This window comes from Molossus molossus, unplaced genomic scaffold, assembly GCF_014108415.1.
Source record: "Molossus molossus isolate mMolMol1 unplaced genomic scaffold, mMolMol1.p scaffold_m16_p_1, whole genome shotgun sequence".
NCBI lineage: Eukaryota > Metazoa > Chordata > Mammalia > Chiroptera > Molossidae > Molossus > Molossus molossus.
In genome coordinates this window covers 126,974,829-126,990,094 of record NW_023425344.1, presented here as the reverse complement: position 1 = coordinate 126,990,094, position 15,266 = coordinate 126,974,829, and the positions used below count along the sequence as shown (strand labels likewise).

The window sequence follows — 15,266 nt, the reverse complement described above, 5'->3', positions numbered from 1 at the left end:
GGTCTATTTATATCGTCATCAATATCACCGTGTCTACATAACTACAAGTTTTCAAAAAGATATGTACTAAAGTGAGTCCCTGAACATTTATTTCACCAAAATATTCTTGGCTCTTTTTGGTCCTTTATGCTTCCATACACACTTAAGAATTAACCTTTCAATAAAAGGGGGAAGAAACCTCATTAGGTTTTTACTGAAATTGCTTTGATTCATTCTATTAATTTGGGGATATTCGATAGCTTTAAACTATTGAGTATTCCCATCCAAAAACATGATATATGTCAATGATTACTGGCTTTTTTAAATATCATAATTTTCTCCAAAGTAGTCTTGCACATCTTTGAAAAGATTCATCTTTTAATTACATTTTTCACATTTGTTGCTAGTGTGTAGGAACACAATTAATTTTTTATACACTCATATCTAGCAATCTTGCAAAACTCATTGGTTAGTCTAAGAATTAGACTGTGGAATTCCCTGAACTTTCCAGGTGGATCATTATAATTTATACAAAATAGCAGTTTTGCTTCTTCATCAACAACCTATATACCTTTTGCTCGTTTTGTTTTGTTTCTTATTTAGCATTTTTTAAATTACTGTACTCATAGAACCTCTAATAAAAAATAAATAAACAAACAAACAATTTTTAATATGTTTTCATTGATTTTTTAGAGAGAAAGGAAGGGAGAGAGAGAGAGAGAGAGAGAGAGAGAGAGAGAAACATTAATGGGTGAGAAAGAAAGAAACATCAATGTGAGAGAGAGAAATATTGATTGGCTGCCTCCTGCATGCCCCCTATTAGAGATGGAGCCAGCAACCCAGGCATGTGCCTTGCCCGGCAATAAAATTGGGACCTCTCAGGCTATGGAGCAAGGCTCAATCCACTGAGCCACAGGGGCTGGGCTAGAATATTTATTTAAAAGGAAAAAATAGTAGACCCGTAGAGCATGGGATATACATGAGATCATGATAGGAAATGAGGCCTAAAAACATTCCATTCAAATTTGTGTTGCAGAGTACACAGTATACCAAGCTAATGAGATTGATTTTAAAACAGAGTACTGTAGGAACTTTCTTCATTCATGCTTTTAAACTTGAAGGTGATGCAATACAAGTTGTAGTTTGAAAAATTAAGGAAATAGGAGTATGTAGAATTGATTAAAGAAGGAACAAATGCGCCAGGCCGGTGTGACTCAGTGGTTGAGCGTCGACGACCCATGCACCAAGGGGTCACCAGTTCAATCACGGTCACAGAACACATGCCCAGGTTGTAGGCCAGATTCGCAGTGGGGGCATGCAGGAGGTGGCCAATCGATGTTCTCTCTCATTGATGTTTCTATCTCTCTCTCCCTCTTTCTTCCTCTCTGTCTAAAATCAATGAAGAAAAAAATTAAACAACAACAAAAAAAGAAGGAACAGATGGTAGAAGACAAATATGACATCAGTCCAGTCAAAAGGAATATGGCTGAAGTTAGGACAGGTGTTATGAAAGTTGAAAGATACATATACATATGCAAGAGTAAAAATAGAACATATAATACCTGGCAATAGACAGAACATGAAGTAGAAATAAAATGAAAGAAACAAATTTGAAACCTGGGAGACTTGTGGCAAAATTACAAGAAATAAGAGAATCATGTACAATTATGTAATGTTCTATGTCTAGGGAAACATTTGTAAAGTGTGCACAATTTCACAGGGGTGAGGTCATTCTGGCATACAGAGACTGTAATGTACTGCACAGCTGGATGAAGAATCGGGTCCAGAACAGGGGGTTTCAATTCACAGTACCCTTTAGGCTAGGGACCACTCCCCCTCGGTTACAATATCTTTACACTAAAAAGTGTAAAGATAGTTCAAAACTTCTAATAGAAATACCCAGCTAGTATTTGTGGATAAGTACAAGACTGGAGGGATGGAAACAGAAACTAAAAGGTCACACTAAGGAAGAAAATATACAGCTTCAACTACAGAAACAACCTGCACACACGTAGGCAAAGCAGACAAAAAATGGTTCTGGAAATAATAAAATGAGTGAGCTTAAACACAGAATATCAGAGAAGCCAAGAGGGAATTTTCTATAGATACAATAGATTCAAAGTGCTAGTTCAGCTACTTACTAATAGCAGGAGAAAAACTCCACATGTACCTTAAGGAGATATTCTCACTGTCAACAAGAATTCTTTGTATATTTTACCAGTTTCAATATATTTAAAAAAATAAGACATGGGATTCATTCTTTCACTAAAATCCACAACAATGAATAAACTTAACCATTAAATAATAATATATACACTAACACAACTTACCCAAGTCAAAAGTGAAAATTGAGCCATAGAAAATACTTCAAATCACTTGCCTAAGTCATGTTCAATACTGGAAAATGAAATTAACAAAATGTTTAATGCATAGCTCAATGGAAAAATCTCTTTAAAAAAACAAACATATTACTTTTACTTGAATTGAGACCTATTTTTCTTAGCTAATCTATAAAAATATGTTTCTTTTTCTAAGAGTGCAGGACATTAATACCAAAGTCTTTCTTAGCCAAGGGTTAATGAAAGTATTGTTGAATTGGGTCTGTTTATGATTAAAATACAAAGTTCTCAGAAAATTAGTTCCACAAGGGACTTAAAATATGAGTAAGTCCAAAAGCCTAGATTTTTGCTGATACAGTCTAACATTCCTTGCCCTCCCCTTAAACTTTCTCCAATTTAATCTAGATGAGATTCTTGAAAAGTTAACAATTCAACATAAGGAGCCCTGGCCGGTTTGGCTCAGCAGTTAGAGCGTCAGCCCTCAGACAAAAGAGTCGTGGCTTCAATTACTGGTCAAGGGCACACACCTTGGTTGCAAGTTTGATCCCTGGCCCTGGTCAGGGTCAGGGTTGTGCAGGAGGCAACAAATCGATGTGACTCTCTCACATTGATGTTTCTCTCTGTCTCTCTCTCCCTCCTTCCCTCCCATTCTATCTGAAAAATCAATGGAAAAATATCTTCTGGGGAGGGATTAAAAAAAAAAAAAATCAACACAAGGAAAGATACTCCTACCTACAGAATAATGAAAATGTTTGCTATAAAAATGTTTTAAGAGAACATTTTACATACACAAACTACAAGCATATAGTTCTTTACAAGTGTGTTTATAAAAGTATGGCATGCTTAGAAGCAAATGTTATAAAAAAGATTTAATGCCACTAGAAGTTTAGTTATGCTTCCTCAAAAATAAACAAAGAGCACTGGCCATTTTGGCTCAGCAGTTAGAGTGTCAGCCCAAATACCAAAAGGTTGTGGGTTTAATCCCAGTCAAGGTCTTGAACCTGGGTTGCAGGTTCGATTCCCGGCCCTGGTTGGGGTTGTGCCGGAGGCAACCAATATGTGTGTCTCACATAAATGCTTCTCTTTCTCATCCCCCTCCTTGTGTCCCTCCCACTCTATCTAAAAAACAATGAAAAAATATCCTCAGGTGAGGATTCACCAAAAAAATAAATAAAATAAAATAAAATAAAGAAATAAAACCCACGAGAAATAGATATGGGTCATGCCCTAATTAAAAGAGAAAGACAGGTAACTAAAATGAAACTTGGTAAGTGCTATGATGGAAAAAGAATAAGAAGCAGCCACCTGCACCTTACTCTGCTTTTGGCAGGGGTAGGAGTGTGGAAAAGGTGGTAGGCTATAGGTAGGTGTCAAGAAAAGTTTCCTGAGGGTGGAGACCTCCAAGTTGAAAACAGATGAACAGAATCAGGAAGGGGAAAGGGAAGAGTTGGCCAACGTGTGCAAAGGCTCAGATATGCAAGAGCAAGACGAGTCTGGGGACCAAATGAGTTCAGTAGAGCTGGGATTGCATGGGAGGAGCAGCTAAGATACAGTCATCAAAGCTAACATTTATTGAGTGTTTCCTGCATATTATGTCCTGTTTTTAAAGTTTTACATGAACTGTTTCATCAAATCTTCAAAATCTATGAAATATGTCTTAGAACATTATGAAAACCTGATCTGAGGCTTAGAATCTTCAGAAATTTGTTTAGCATTACACATACTATGCAATTCCAAACCAGGTCACTCTGACTTCGAGCAGCTATTAACCACTTGGCCCCTAACCACTCCTGAGGATAGTCAAAGCTCTAAAGGCTGCATGGTTCTTTATCACATGTCACTGTGACCTCAGTGGAGACACAGGCAATAGAGAGGATGGCTGGTATACTGTTAAAGTGATCCAAATGAGGGTTGAAAGCACCCTGAAGTTGGGAAGGGGAAAAAGGGATGGAGAAGAAGGAGTAGATATGAGGACATTTTGAAAGAAAATCTCCAGGAATGGAGGTACAGGAAAAAGAAATAGGAAAAGTGAGGAATAATACTCAAAATATCACTGGTTGGTCAAAGGTGCAAGAGACAGGATCCTAAGCTATATTTTCTTTAGTACAAATAGCCTCTAGGTAAGGTGGTAGCCAACACATTCACACACGAACACATACTTATATTTACACAAGGCTGTACTCTCAGACAGATTCTACATCCATTTTTATCAATCATGGCATTTAATAAATCAGAGCAACTTTATGTATGTGTAAGGGATAGAAAAACTGATATAAAGTGTTCAAAATCATGGAACATGGAATAGTAAAAGACATTTAAATAGGGACATATATCCTGTCTTTCTAGACACTTAAATGCAATTTTATAAATTTCACATTTGATATCTATAATTGATGTAATACTAATGCTTACTCTGTGGATGTTCTTGCATTGATTTCTGGTCTACATTTTAATGCTACGAATAACAGAACAAAATTAAGAAGGAAATCACTCCATTTACCGCTATCTCATACTTTCTTTTTGAAATTGCAGGTACATCACCTTACCATCTCAATTTTCTAAGCACCAGAATGGGAGAAGTTTGGAAATAATAATAATATAAACCAGTCACTTTGCAGGCTAAATTAATCAGTACATCTACAGATTGAGGATTCTGATCAGTTAGGATTCCTCAAACATTCACCTAAGCCATAAAAATGTTAGAATAATGAGAGAAATAGAATTCCTAGTCCCAACAGGGGATAAAAGAATAAGATAATTTAAATTGACAACGATCCTTAATGAAATGAGAAAAGTTATAAATGAGACACTAATATTTGTTGGCCAATATTTCTCATACCCCAAACAAACCAATTCCATCAACAGCAATCCTGTATCTCAAGAAGCTAAGTCTCTTTGATGTATCCCAGTGATTGAGGACAATACAGCATGTTTAAGTTTGAAAAGAAGTTGAAGTCTTTCAAGTAGGTTATTTTTGTGCTATCATATATAGCCTAAGGCATAACAAGAGGGCAATGTTAACATATAAGTAAATTCCAATAGCTCTTCACTTTGAGGTACATTAAGAGGAAAAACACTATTGATTCTGTTCAAACAGAATTTATGTATACAAGTTACTATTTTGCAAATCGAGCATAAACTTATCTTTCAAGAAGTACTTAGTAGAGCCTGGCCAGTGTGGCTCAGTGGCTGAGTGTAGACCCATGCACCAAGAGGTCACTGGTTCAATTCCCGGTCAGGGCACATGCCCAGGTTGTGGGCCCAGTCCCCAGTGCAGGGCATGCAGGAGGTGGCCCATCGATGTTTCTATCTCTCGCTCCCTCTCCCTTCCTCTTGCTCTAAAATCAATTTTAAAAAAATTTTCTTAAATAAGGAAAAAAAAAAGTACTTAGTGAACCACCCATTTTTTTTAAATAATCTTGTCTTTTTTCTGTCCCATCACTGAGCTTACTTGTATTGCAGTAAATTATGCAAATAAGAATAATTACTGATCAGTAATCTTCTATTAGAAGATTGGGGGATGGTGATTAGGAGGGACTCTAGGAAAATATAGTAATTCTAATTCATAATAGAAAAGTATATATAAAATATCTGAGATTTAAAATATGAAGAGTGTCCTGGCCGGTATGGCTCAGCGGTTAGAGCATCAGTCCATGGACCAAAGGTCACATGTTCAATTCCAGTCAAGGGTATGTACCTAGGTTGTGGTTCGATCCCAGCCCTGGTTGGGGTCATGCAGAAGGCAGCCAATCAATATGTCTCTCTCATATCGATGTTTCTTTCTTTCTCTCTCTCTCTGCCCCACCTTTCTTCCCTTCCACTCAATCTAAAAAGTCAATGAAAGAATCCTTTTGTGAAGATTAACCAAAAATAAATAAAAATTAACAGACATAGAGATTAAAACTAATGTATTTTTGTTTCTCAGATTATGTTCTTCAGAAAAGCAGCAGAAATGATTTTAAAAGATTAAATTTTATTCTAATTCTGATAAGATTCCATAGAGCCTAGAAGGATAATGAGCTCATCAGAAATATACCAGAGATAAAAATGAACCAGCCCAGCATACCAAATGGTACAGTAGCAAGGAGGAAGTATTATTTAAGTGGGAAATAAAAATAGTTCCTCAATACTAGAGTTTTTGAGGTATAACCACTAATCCTATCTTACCTAAAATTAAGAGGAAATGAAAGTAGTAAGTAACAAGTGCCTACAACACTATACCAGAAATGGGATCTACACTTTCACATGTGCTACATCACTTATTTTCACACACAAAGCCAATATCTACCAAACAGGTAATACTGTCACCCTTTCACACACAGCGAAAATGAAGTTTGCAGAGTTTATACAACCTGGATAAGGCCACATAACCAGTGAATGAGGGTCAGTTGGCAGGGTCCATTCATTGGAAGGGCAGTTTTCTTTCCTGGCACACACACCCCAGGCTCACACTGTGTTTTCAATGCTGAGTTTATATAAGGGTGAAATGCTGCTTGTAGCTATCAGAAGAAAACACTACCCAAAGTGGCACTGCAAGTGGCTAGCAAGGCTCCTCTGGAAATTAGGATGTCCTTCTCAGTACTATTCTTCACTTGATATTTCTAGTTCACAGTTCTTTGATAATAAAAGTAAAAATATGCAGGGTTTATGGAAAATAAGTGTTACATACATATGGGATGCTATAATCAATCATTATGTTTTAAAACTCAAATAAGTTTAAGATATGTAGCGGTCTTCATATTATCAAAGAGCAACAAAATAATCTGCTATTGCCATTAATGTAGCTAGGTAGCATAACAACTCTCTTCAAATGTTGTTTTAACTTTATTTTTTGGTGTTATTGTAAACATGACAGATTTCTGATATAAAGAAAATCTCTGGAATTTTAGAATAAAAACAGAATTTCATTTTAAAACAACCTTGACACCCTGGCCAGTTTCGCTCAGCGGTTAGAGCATCAGCCAACAGACCAGAGAGTCCCGGGTTCGGTTCCTGTTAAGGGCACATATCTCGGTTGTGGTTTGTCCCCGGCCTCGTTTGGGGTTGTGTGGGTGGCGGCCAGTCGATGTATCTCTCTCATATCGATGTTTCTCTCTCTCTCTCTCTCTTCCTCCATCTCTCCCTCCAGCTCTATCTGAAGATAAATGCAGAGGTGCCCTTGGGTGAGGATAAAAAATAAAGAAAATATCTTGATGTTTTTAGTTTCTATACTTCTTGTTGCTAGAGGTAAACACAATGATGTTAGTTTCTGCATAGGTTCTGCAAAAGTTTGCCAACTAGAAAATAATATTAATAAATCCTCTTCCTTATAATAGAAAACTGCAGAGTCTTAGAAATTGGAGGCAGGGTGCTTTGATTATTTTTAACCCAATAACCCAGTCATTTGGTTACTAGGTGTCCATGGGTTAAATAATTTAAAAATAAACAAACGAAACACATTACAGTTACTATCTGGCAGCACGAGAACCTGATCTTACGTCCCATTAACGATGGCTGGTAACCCCGAAGCCCTGCCTGTCCCCACGTCAAAACTTCTACAGCTTCTGCATTTCTAGCAGGATCTTTCTGCACTCATTTCACTGGCCAGTTAACAGCTGTTATAATCAGATTTCTGAAGAAGTCATCTTCTAATTTTTTAATTAAGAAAATATGGTCATTTCATATTCTGGAAACTAACTATGTCATCTAGATGCCAGTGAAATTAGAATTTTTTTCACGTATAAAAGGCTATTAAGCACTTGAGAAAGGAAAGGAATCTTCCCCTATACAGGCAGATGAAAGAAAAAACCCACTGTGATGATACATGTGAAAGCAGAACTCATGGTCCGATCATCCTACACTCATCATTTCATCACACCGAGGAAAATAGGTAAAACCTGGTACCACAATGACTTACTGACTGGCTTAATCATTTGCTATAAACTACACCCAGGTAAAAATCTGGGTAAGTTTAAAAGGCTTCTTCACTATTATCTCATATCTACAACAGGCTCTACTTTTTTTTTTTAATTTTAATTTACTTTCACCTTAGATCTTCAAAAATAAGGCCTTAGATTATAATTTTAAAAAAATAATAAAACACTTTCATAGAAACATACCTTTCCCATGACTTGTGAATATTTAACAGGGAAGAAAAACGTTATACTACTCTGACTACTCCCAAAATGGAATTAGGATATAATGTAGTAACAAATTGATAAAATGAATTCATATACAGACATTTTCCTTAAAGGCCTTGACCACGATTTCAGTTGACAAAGATTGCCCAACTGCAGGAATTTGGCTGGCTGACCAGTTCCAGTATGCTGACATTAAAAATCCATATCGGGACCATCAAAGACACTGCCTGCACGTCCACAGCCCTCCTCCTGATCTCTTTGCTCTGCTTTCCCTCTCCCTCCCTATAAAAACTCCTGCCTGTACTGAGATGCTAAAATGGGCTTTGGATGGGCATTTCTCAGGTAACCAGCACTTGAATAAACCTTTTCCTTTTTCTTACTGGCACCTGTCTCACAGTTTGGTTTTCATGGAGGCAGGTAGCTGAACCTTGGTTCCAGCTATAAATATATTCATTGTGTATTATGTGAATATTAGTTATAATGCATAAATATTTTCAAAAGTTTAAAAAGTATCAGAATGATATTTTTAGTATAGGTGAACTATTCTATTTTGAGAATAAAACAAATGATAAGCATTTATTGTATAGCAATATTTTATTTAAATATATTTTCTATGTATTTAACACTCAGCTACTTTCTAATCCTAATATCTAGGACTTAATAAATACAGATTAATGTAAAAACAGACACAATCCATATAGTTGCCATCTTGATTTCAGAAGGAATAAATGAGTAGCTCAGGAATGTTTTGTTCGGCTTGAAGAAGGATAAAGTAAAAGCATCACGGCTGGAGATAGTGACAAAGTGCATAAAATAAGAAAGAAGTACTGTAACTGAGATTGCTCCTAAAACTCCTTCCTGGCTTTGAGACTCTGAGACTTGACACTGAATGGTGGGATGTGCAGGCAAGGGTACAAAAGTGAGGGGTCAGTACAATGACCCACTTAAATTGCGTCATCACCAAGCATTTAAGGCAGTTTTCCTCACAGGTCACCTCCACTAGTACAATCTGCCAATTAGATAAAGGTTTTGCTTGATGGAAAGAACCCTACAACAAGGATTTTTCTCTAAATGTCAGGGCAGTCATTCCTCTCTAACAGAACTTAAGCTGTGCCTGGAAGGTGCCTACCACCTCTTTGCTATTTCTTTTCACTGGCTTCAGGCCTGTTCACCAAGACAAGGTAGTGAAAATGGCAGGCTCCCAATTACCTTAACTTCCCTTAAGGTCCCTCTACTTTCTGGTCCTAAATTATACCAATTACATATTGTAAAGTTCTTGCCTCCTGTTTTATGGAATTTATTAGTTGCAATAAACAGTGGGGATATAAGAACAAGTCAGCATATAATTTATTAACTACCAACATTAAATTATAATCTACACACACAGTTAGGGAAATGGTAATGGTTAAAAGAAATTCAGATTTCTTAAACCATGTTAAACATCAAAATTAAGGTTTTTTGCTTTTATTGTTTTTTTGTCTTATAATCAAAATTTCAGAAGTATGAAAACTTTTTCAAAGCAATAAAACAACCCATTTATTTTGCAAATTATTTGTGATTCCTCTGAGATCTCTCAAAAAAATGAAGTCACAAGATTGACATAACAAAAGGATGTTCTCTGAAAGGTACCTGGTCCTCTACCTTCTGAAATGAACCTGATAAAGAATTCAACTTGAGGCTATTCTGAGCAAAGTGAACTACTCCCTGAAAAGCAAGATGACTATTTTTGAAAAAATATTTAGCTTGACTCCAAGTGCTTCCTGGTACAGAGTTCTAATAACATACATCACCTACCTTTGGTTATAGAGATATAAATTACCAATATTCTAACAGAGGGAAAGAAATTCCATGTTCCCTTTTGTAGGACCAATCCTACAGAAAGAAAAAGACACATTCAGCTTCCAGAGGTGCCTGCCAGCTCAACACTCTTTACACTCTTTTGTCCTTTTCTGTCCCTACTGTTTATTCCCATTGGCAAAGCTGATGTGGTCATAATTGCCTTAAAAATACAGAGATAATGAGAGATAAGCACTGTAGTAGGAAATAGAGCAAAGACAAAACCACTGGAGACACATAAAATCTAGAACTCTATTGACCTCTTTAGTCTAGATAGCATAAGGAAGACAGCCATCAGTTCTGCCCTGGTGATCCCAAATTGTACAGGCAGAGAGTCGATTTTTTTCTAACCATATAAAATATTCTTTTATCTATGTAATACCTTTCTCTTTATTTTTTTTAATGGCAAAAATTAACTAGACAAGAAAGCCACAGAAAAGACACCAGGCCATTAAAGTGAGATGAATCATAGGAAATAGGGAACAGTTAAAAGAATAAATCCACAATTAAATGAGAATAGCTGGAAGAGATTTCCAGCTATGCAGCATAACCTATCAGTCCTCTTTGGCCCTACCAATTGTGCTTACTTTCAGCTAAAGTTTTAATATGGGTTTGATCAGTTTTTGCTGTTGTTGTCCAGTTAGTAGATTTCAGTCTAGTTCACTATACTGTTTATGTGAATTTAGTGAAGGGATCATCATTTTTTAAACTTAAGCCAAGGAAGAAGATGGTTTTAGGCTCAGGAATCATAGCTAATGTCATCTATATTAGACTACATAGACAAAGGAAGTACTTATGTTTTTACAAAGCTTGCTTATCATGAAACAAATACTTTAAATAACTTCAACAGAAACAAATTAAGACAGTCTTTGGGGAAAAAGTATTTATGTGGCTTCTATATGCAATCCCTTTGGCTTAAAAAAGAAACTATTTTATACCAAATTCACAAAGAAAAACGATATTACTTTCTTAAAAAGAGATCTGCAACCACACTATTAAAAGTTATATTTTTAGGACATAATTAAATTTATTGTATTTTTAAAACTCTGGGCTGACAATATTTTCTCCTAATCTTGCAATAAAAATGGTCCTATTTACATAATTAGCTAACTGTACCTTCCTCCTTGCTTAACAGAACTCTGATTGTGTCAATGATGAGCATCTGTGTTTCAGGGCAGAGAAATGGCCACACCCCACCCCCGGCTCCAGGAGTTCAAGCTCAAGAAGTCTAAACCAAGACTGGTACTCTCACTCCCTTGGATTCAGAACTGGGCAGGCAAGTAATGCAATTCCCCACATCAAAACAGGAGGGGCCTCTGTTGTGGGACTTGCTTTCAAAAAGTGTCATGAAGAAATAAAAAGCACTATTACCGTTCCTCTGTGTAAGGACATGATGGTTAGGGCTTTGGCAGGAAAGCGTAAGCTTGAGAGCACAGAGCCAAAGAGCCCTGTGAAGACTCCTGGAAGAGATGGAGAATCCGGATTCCCAGTGAGGTCACTGAGCTACAAATGAACACACACACACACACACACACACACACACACACACACACACCTTCCTTTCCTCCAGGCTTCTTGTTAATGAGTAAGGAATGTTTCCTTAATATGTAATCTAAATTTTCTGTTATCAGCAGACCGTTTTAATCAGGCATGATTCTAGCTCCTTGGCAGATATCACATTACTTGATACAGCAAACATATGAGGCAGGTTCTATGATTATCCCCATTTGATAAACAAGTAAACTCAGGTATGGATGAATCTACCAATATGCCCAAATCTCATGTCAAATCTCATATACAGTAAATAGCTGATGATCAGCAGGTCTGACTCCAGGCCCATACTAAACTATTTAAATCTTAAAAACATTTTCTTCAAAGTGATAATGAAGTAATAACACCAATTAGTTTAAAAATCTGTATTATTTTAAGAAAAATGTTTTTCCTAAGTAGAACTTCAATGTTTTTGTAATTATTTAAAATTAATTCAATCATACAATGTTTTTGTATGCTAAGATTTACTATAGGATAAAAATCAGTATACGTGCCTTATCATCAGTGGTAGCAAAGGCAAATTGTCTTTTTTAATAGTTTCATATTAGAATATCCTACATACACAAAATGTTTTGGAAGGTTTATGCTATAAAACATAGACTGAGATTAATTAAGTAAAATACTTTGGGTTTCTTACCACTGATATCATTAATCTAAATTCAAAATGTAGCTATTCCAGTATCTAGGCAAAATAATTATTAATAATTTTAGAAATTATTGAAACAGATAAACAACAAAACATTCTCTCACTGAATACTCACCTAGTTTTCCATCCATATGAACATTGTAATAAGATGAACAAGTGATAAATAACCAAATAAGTGAATTTTTAACATCAAAACTATTAAAACTGTAAAGAAAACACTGGCATTCCCACTACAAAGAAAACAGTGACTAATAATAAATAATTAAGACTTTAAACAAACAATACTGGAAGAATTTTATTTTTATACAACAAAACTTACCAGATAAATTTTTAGTCTTCATATGAAAATCATGCCTCTCTAACAGTGATATAACGACTTTGCAAACAATCCTTCCCAAGACAGGAAGCTGTTATTTACAATGAGTAATAAACAATTCTGATTTCGTGAATTATAGGTTACTACCATGCACAGTGAACTAAGCAATTTTAAAAACTTATAAACGTAAAATAGGTCCTTGACATATGAAAAGTTAACTCCCCAAGCCTCACAAATAATCTAAATTCTGAAATGATACTATAGCATAGATTACTCTTATAAAGTGATGTATAACAGAATTTTAAATGGCCTCTTCAGATCCTTTGACTTACTGCCTATAAATGAAGAGAAGAACCCATGAATGGTCTTGAAAGCCTACTCATAAATTGCATTATTCACTGTCAAATATCTATGCCTTGGCCACACAACAAGCTCTGAAGTTGTGACGTTTCACAATCTACAGCAAATATTAATAACTGTTTATGAGAAATCTGTGCTCAGAAACCACCACAGAAATATTTTACATTAATGGTACACAAACACTGACATAGAGCCTGTTACTTAAAGTTCCTTAGAATAGTTTACTTTAATCATCATTGTAATGGAGGGAAACATATTTTGGGGTATGGGTTAGTAAATCATACCAAAGGTGCATGTAAAAGGATTCATTATGTTACCTGTTCTTGCTTCTCCAGCCACTTGTCCACCATGGGGTGACTAGCACTCAGAGATGAGCGAGCATTGTCTCTCTGAAATTGGTTAGACCAGTTACTAGTATCCCGTGGGAGGCTTCTGTAGTTTTCATTTTTCTATTCAAAAAGAAACAAAAAGTTGTGTTGTAAAAAACCAGACCCTGCAAATTAATGATGCACCTGATTTGTAAAAAGTAGCAGAAAAATGATTCCACATATTTAAAATGTTTTGTTTTGTTTTTTTTTATCCTCACCCGAGGACATTTTTCCATTTTTTGTTCAGGTAGAGTGGGAGGGAGAGAGAGGAACAGAGAGAGAGAAACATCGATGTGAAAGGAACACATCGAGTGGCTGCCACCCGCACAACCGACCAGGGCCGGGGACAAACTGCAACCGAGGTACGCGCCCTTAGCGGGAACTGAACCCGGGTCTCTCATGACCGCAGGCCAACACTCTAACCGCTGAACCCAGCCAGCTAGGGCTATTTAAAATGTTTTTACAGAGCTACACAAAGTAACTAATTGAGGACATTTCATCTAGACTAGCCCTGAGAAATGCTGTCATATGCTTAGGATAAAGGAGCCTAGTGACTACAAGGAAGGCAGTCATGTGCACGTGTGCGTGTGTGCGTGAATGCACCCGTGTAAACACATAAGAGATGAAACAAGATACTCCAAGCCAAGTATATGCACCAAATATATATAACACATATATTTCCATGCAAAACTTTTACTGGTTTTTTTCTCTTCTTCCTTCCAATCATATAATAATATTGTGAGGTAGTTTCTCTAATTTACCAAAAATGTTTAAAATAAGAAAGACTAATGAATTTGGCTCCCTATTTAGATCTCTGTAGTTTTATGACTTTGAGCAAGAGATGTAAGATGCTATAGAGTGTTCAGTTACCTACTTCACAAGCTATTTGTAATCATTAATTCAAATATCAAGTAAAGAAAACAATTAGTCTATCCCAATTCATGGTATATAATATATACATAATTTTTCAGCAAACATAATGACAGTCATATCTTTACATAAAAACTTAGTTAGCCCTGGCCAGCTTGGCGCAGCGGTTAGAGCACGACCTGCGGACCAGAGAGTCCTGGGTTCAGTTCCCTCTAGGGGCACATACCTCAGTTACAGTTTGTTCCTGGCCTGGGTTGGGGTCGTGTGGGTGGCGACCACTCAATGTGTCTCTCTCACATCGATGTTTCTCTCTCTGTCTTCCTCCCTATTTCTCTCCTGCTCTATCTGAAGATAAATGAAAAAATGACCTTGGATGAGGATAAAAAAATAAAAATTTTTTAAAAAAATTTAAAAAATAAAACACCTAGCCCTGGCCGTTTTAGCTCAGCGGCAGAGCGTTGGCCTGCGGTCTAGGGACCCAGGTTCGGTTCCCACTCAGGGCACGTACCTCAGTTGTAGTATGTCCCTGGCCCTGGTTGGTCATGCGGGTGGCAGCCACTCGATGTGTCCCTTTCACGTCGATGTTTCTCTCTCTCTCTCTCTCTCTTTCTCCCTCTCCCTCTCTCTCCATCCCACTCTATCTGAACAAAGAAATGGAAAAAAATGTACTCGGGTGAGGATAAAAAAACAAAAACAAAAACAAAACCTAGTTAGTTAATAAATATTTATTTTAAATGTCCCAGAGCAACCACATGCCATTGAATGTTTCTTCTAAATAATAGCTTAAACAACCTGTTTTGACTACCAGGCTGTAAAACTCAACTTAAATGCTCTAAAAAGAAATGAGAAGGCTAGGATAAAGTAGGAAGCTCAAACATTTTA

At 36.4% G+C, this 15,266-nt stretch overlaps 1 protein-coding gene across 8 annotated transcripts in view; it reads right to left on the bottom strand.

The window, feature by feature from the left end:
* Positions 1 to 15,266, bottom strand: part of PARD3 (par-3 family cell polarity regulator) — an 823,714-nt gene that overhangs the window by 398,437 nt on the left and 410,011 nt on the right. For all 8 annotated transcript variants that reach the window (XM_036242174.1, XM_036242150.1, XM_036242158.1 and 5 more), the window contains exon 5: positions 13,464 to 13,595. In XM_036242174.1, the coding sequence (XP_036098067.1) occupies positions 13,464 to 13,595 (132 nt within the window). The remainder of the gene's footprint in view (positions 1 to 13,463; positions 13,596 to 15,266) is intronic.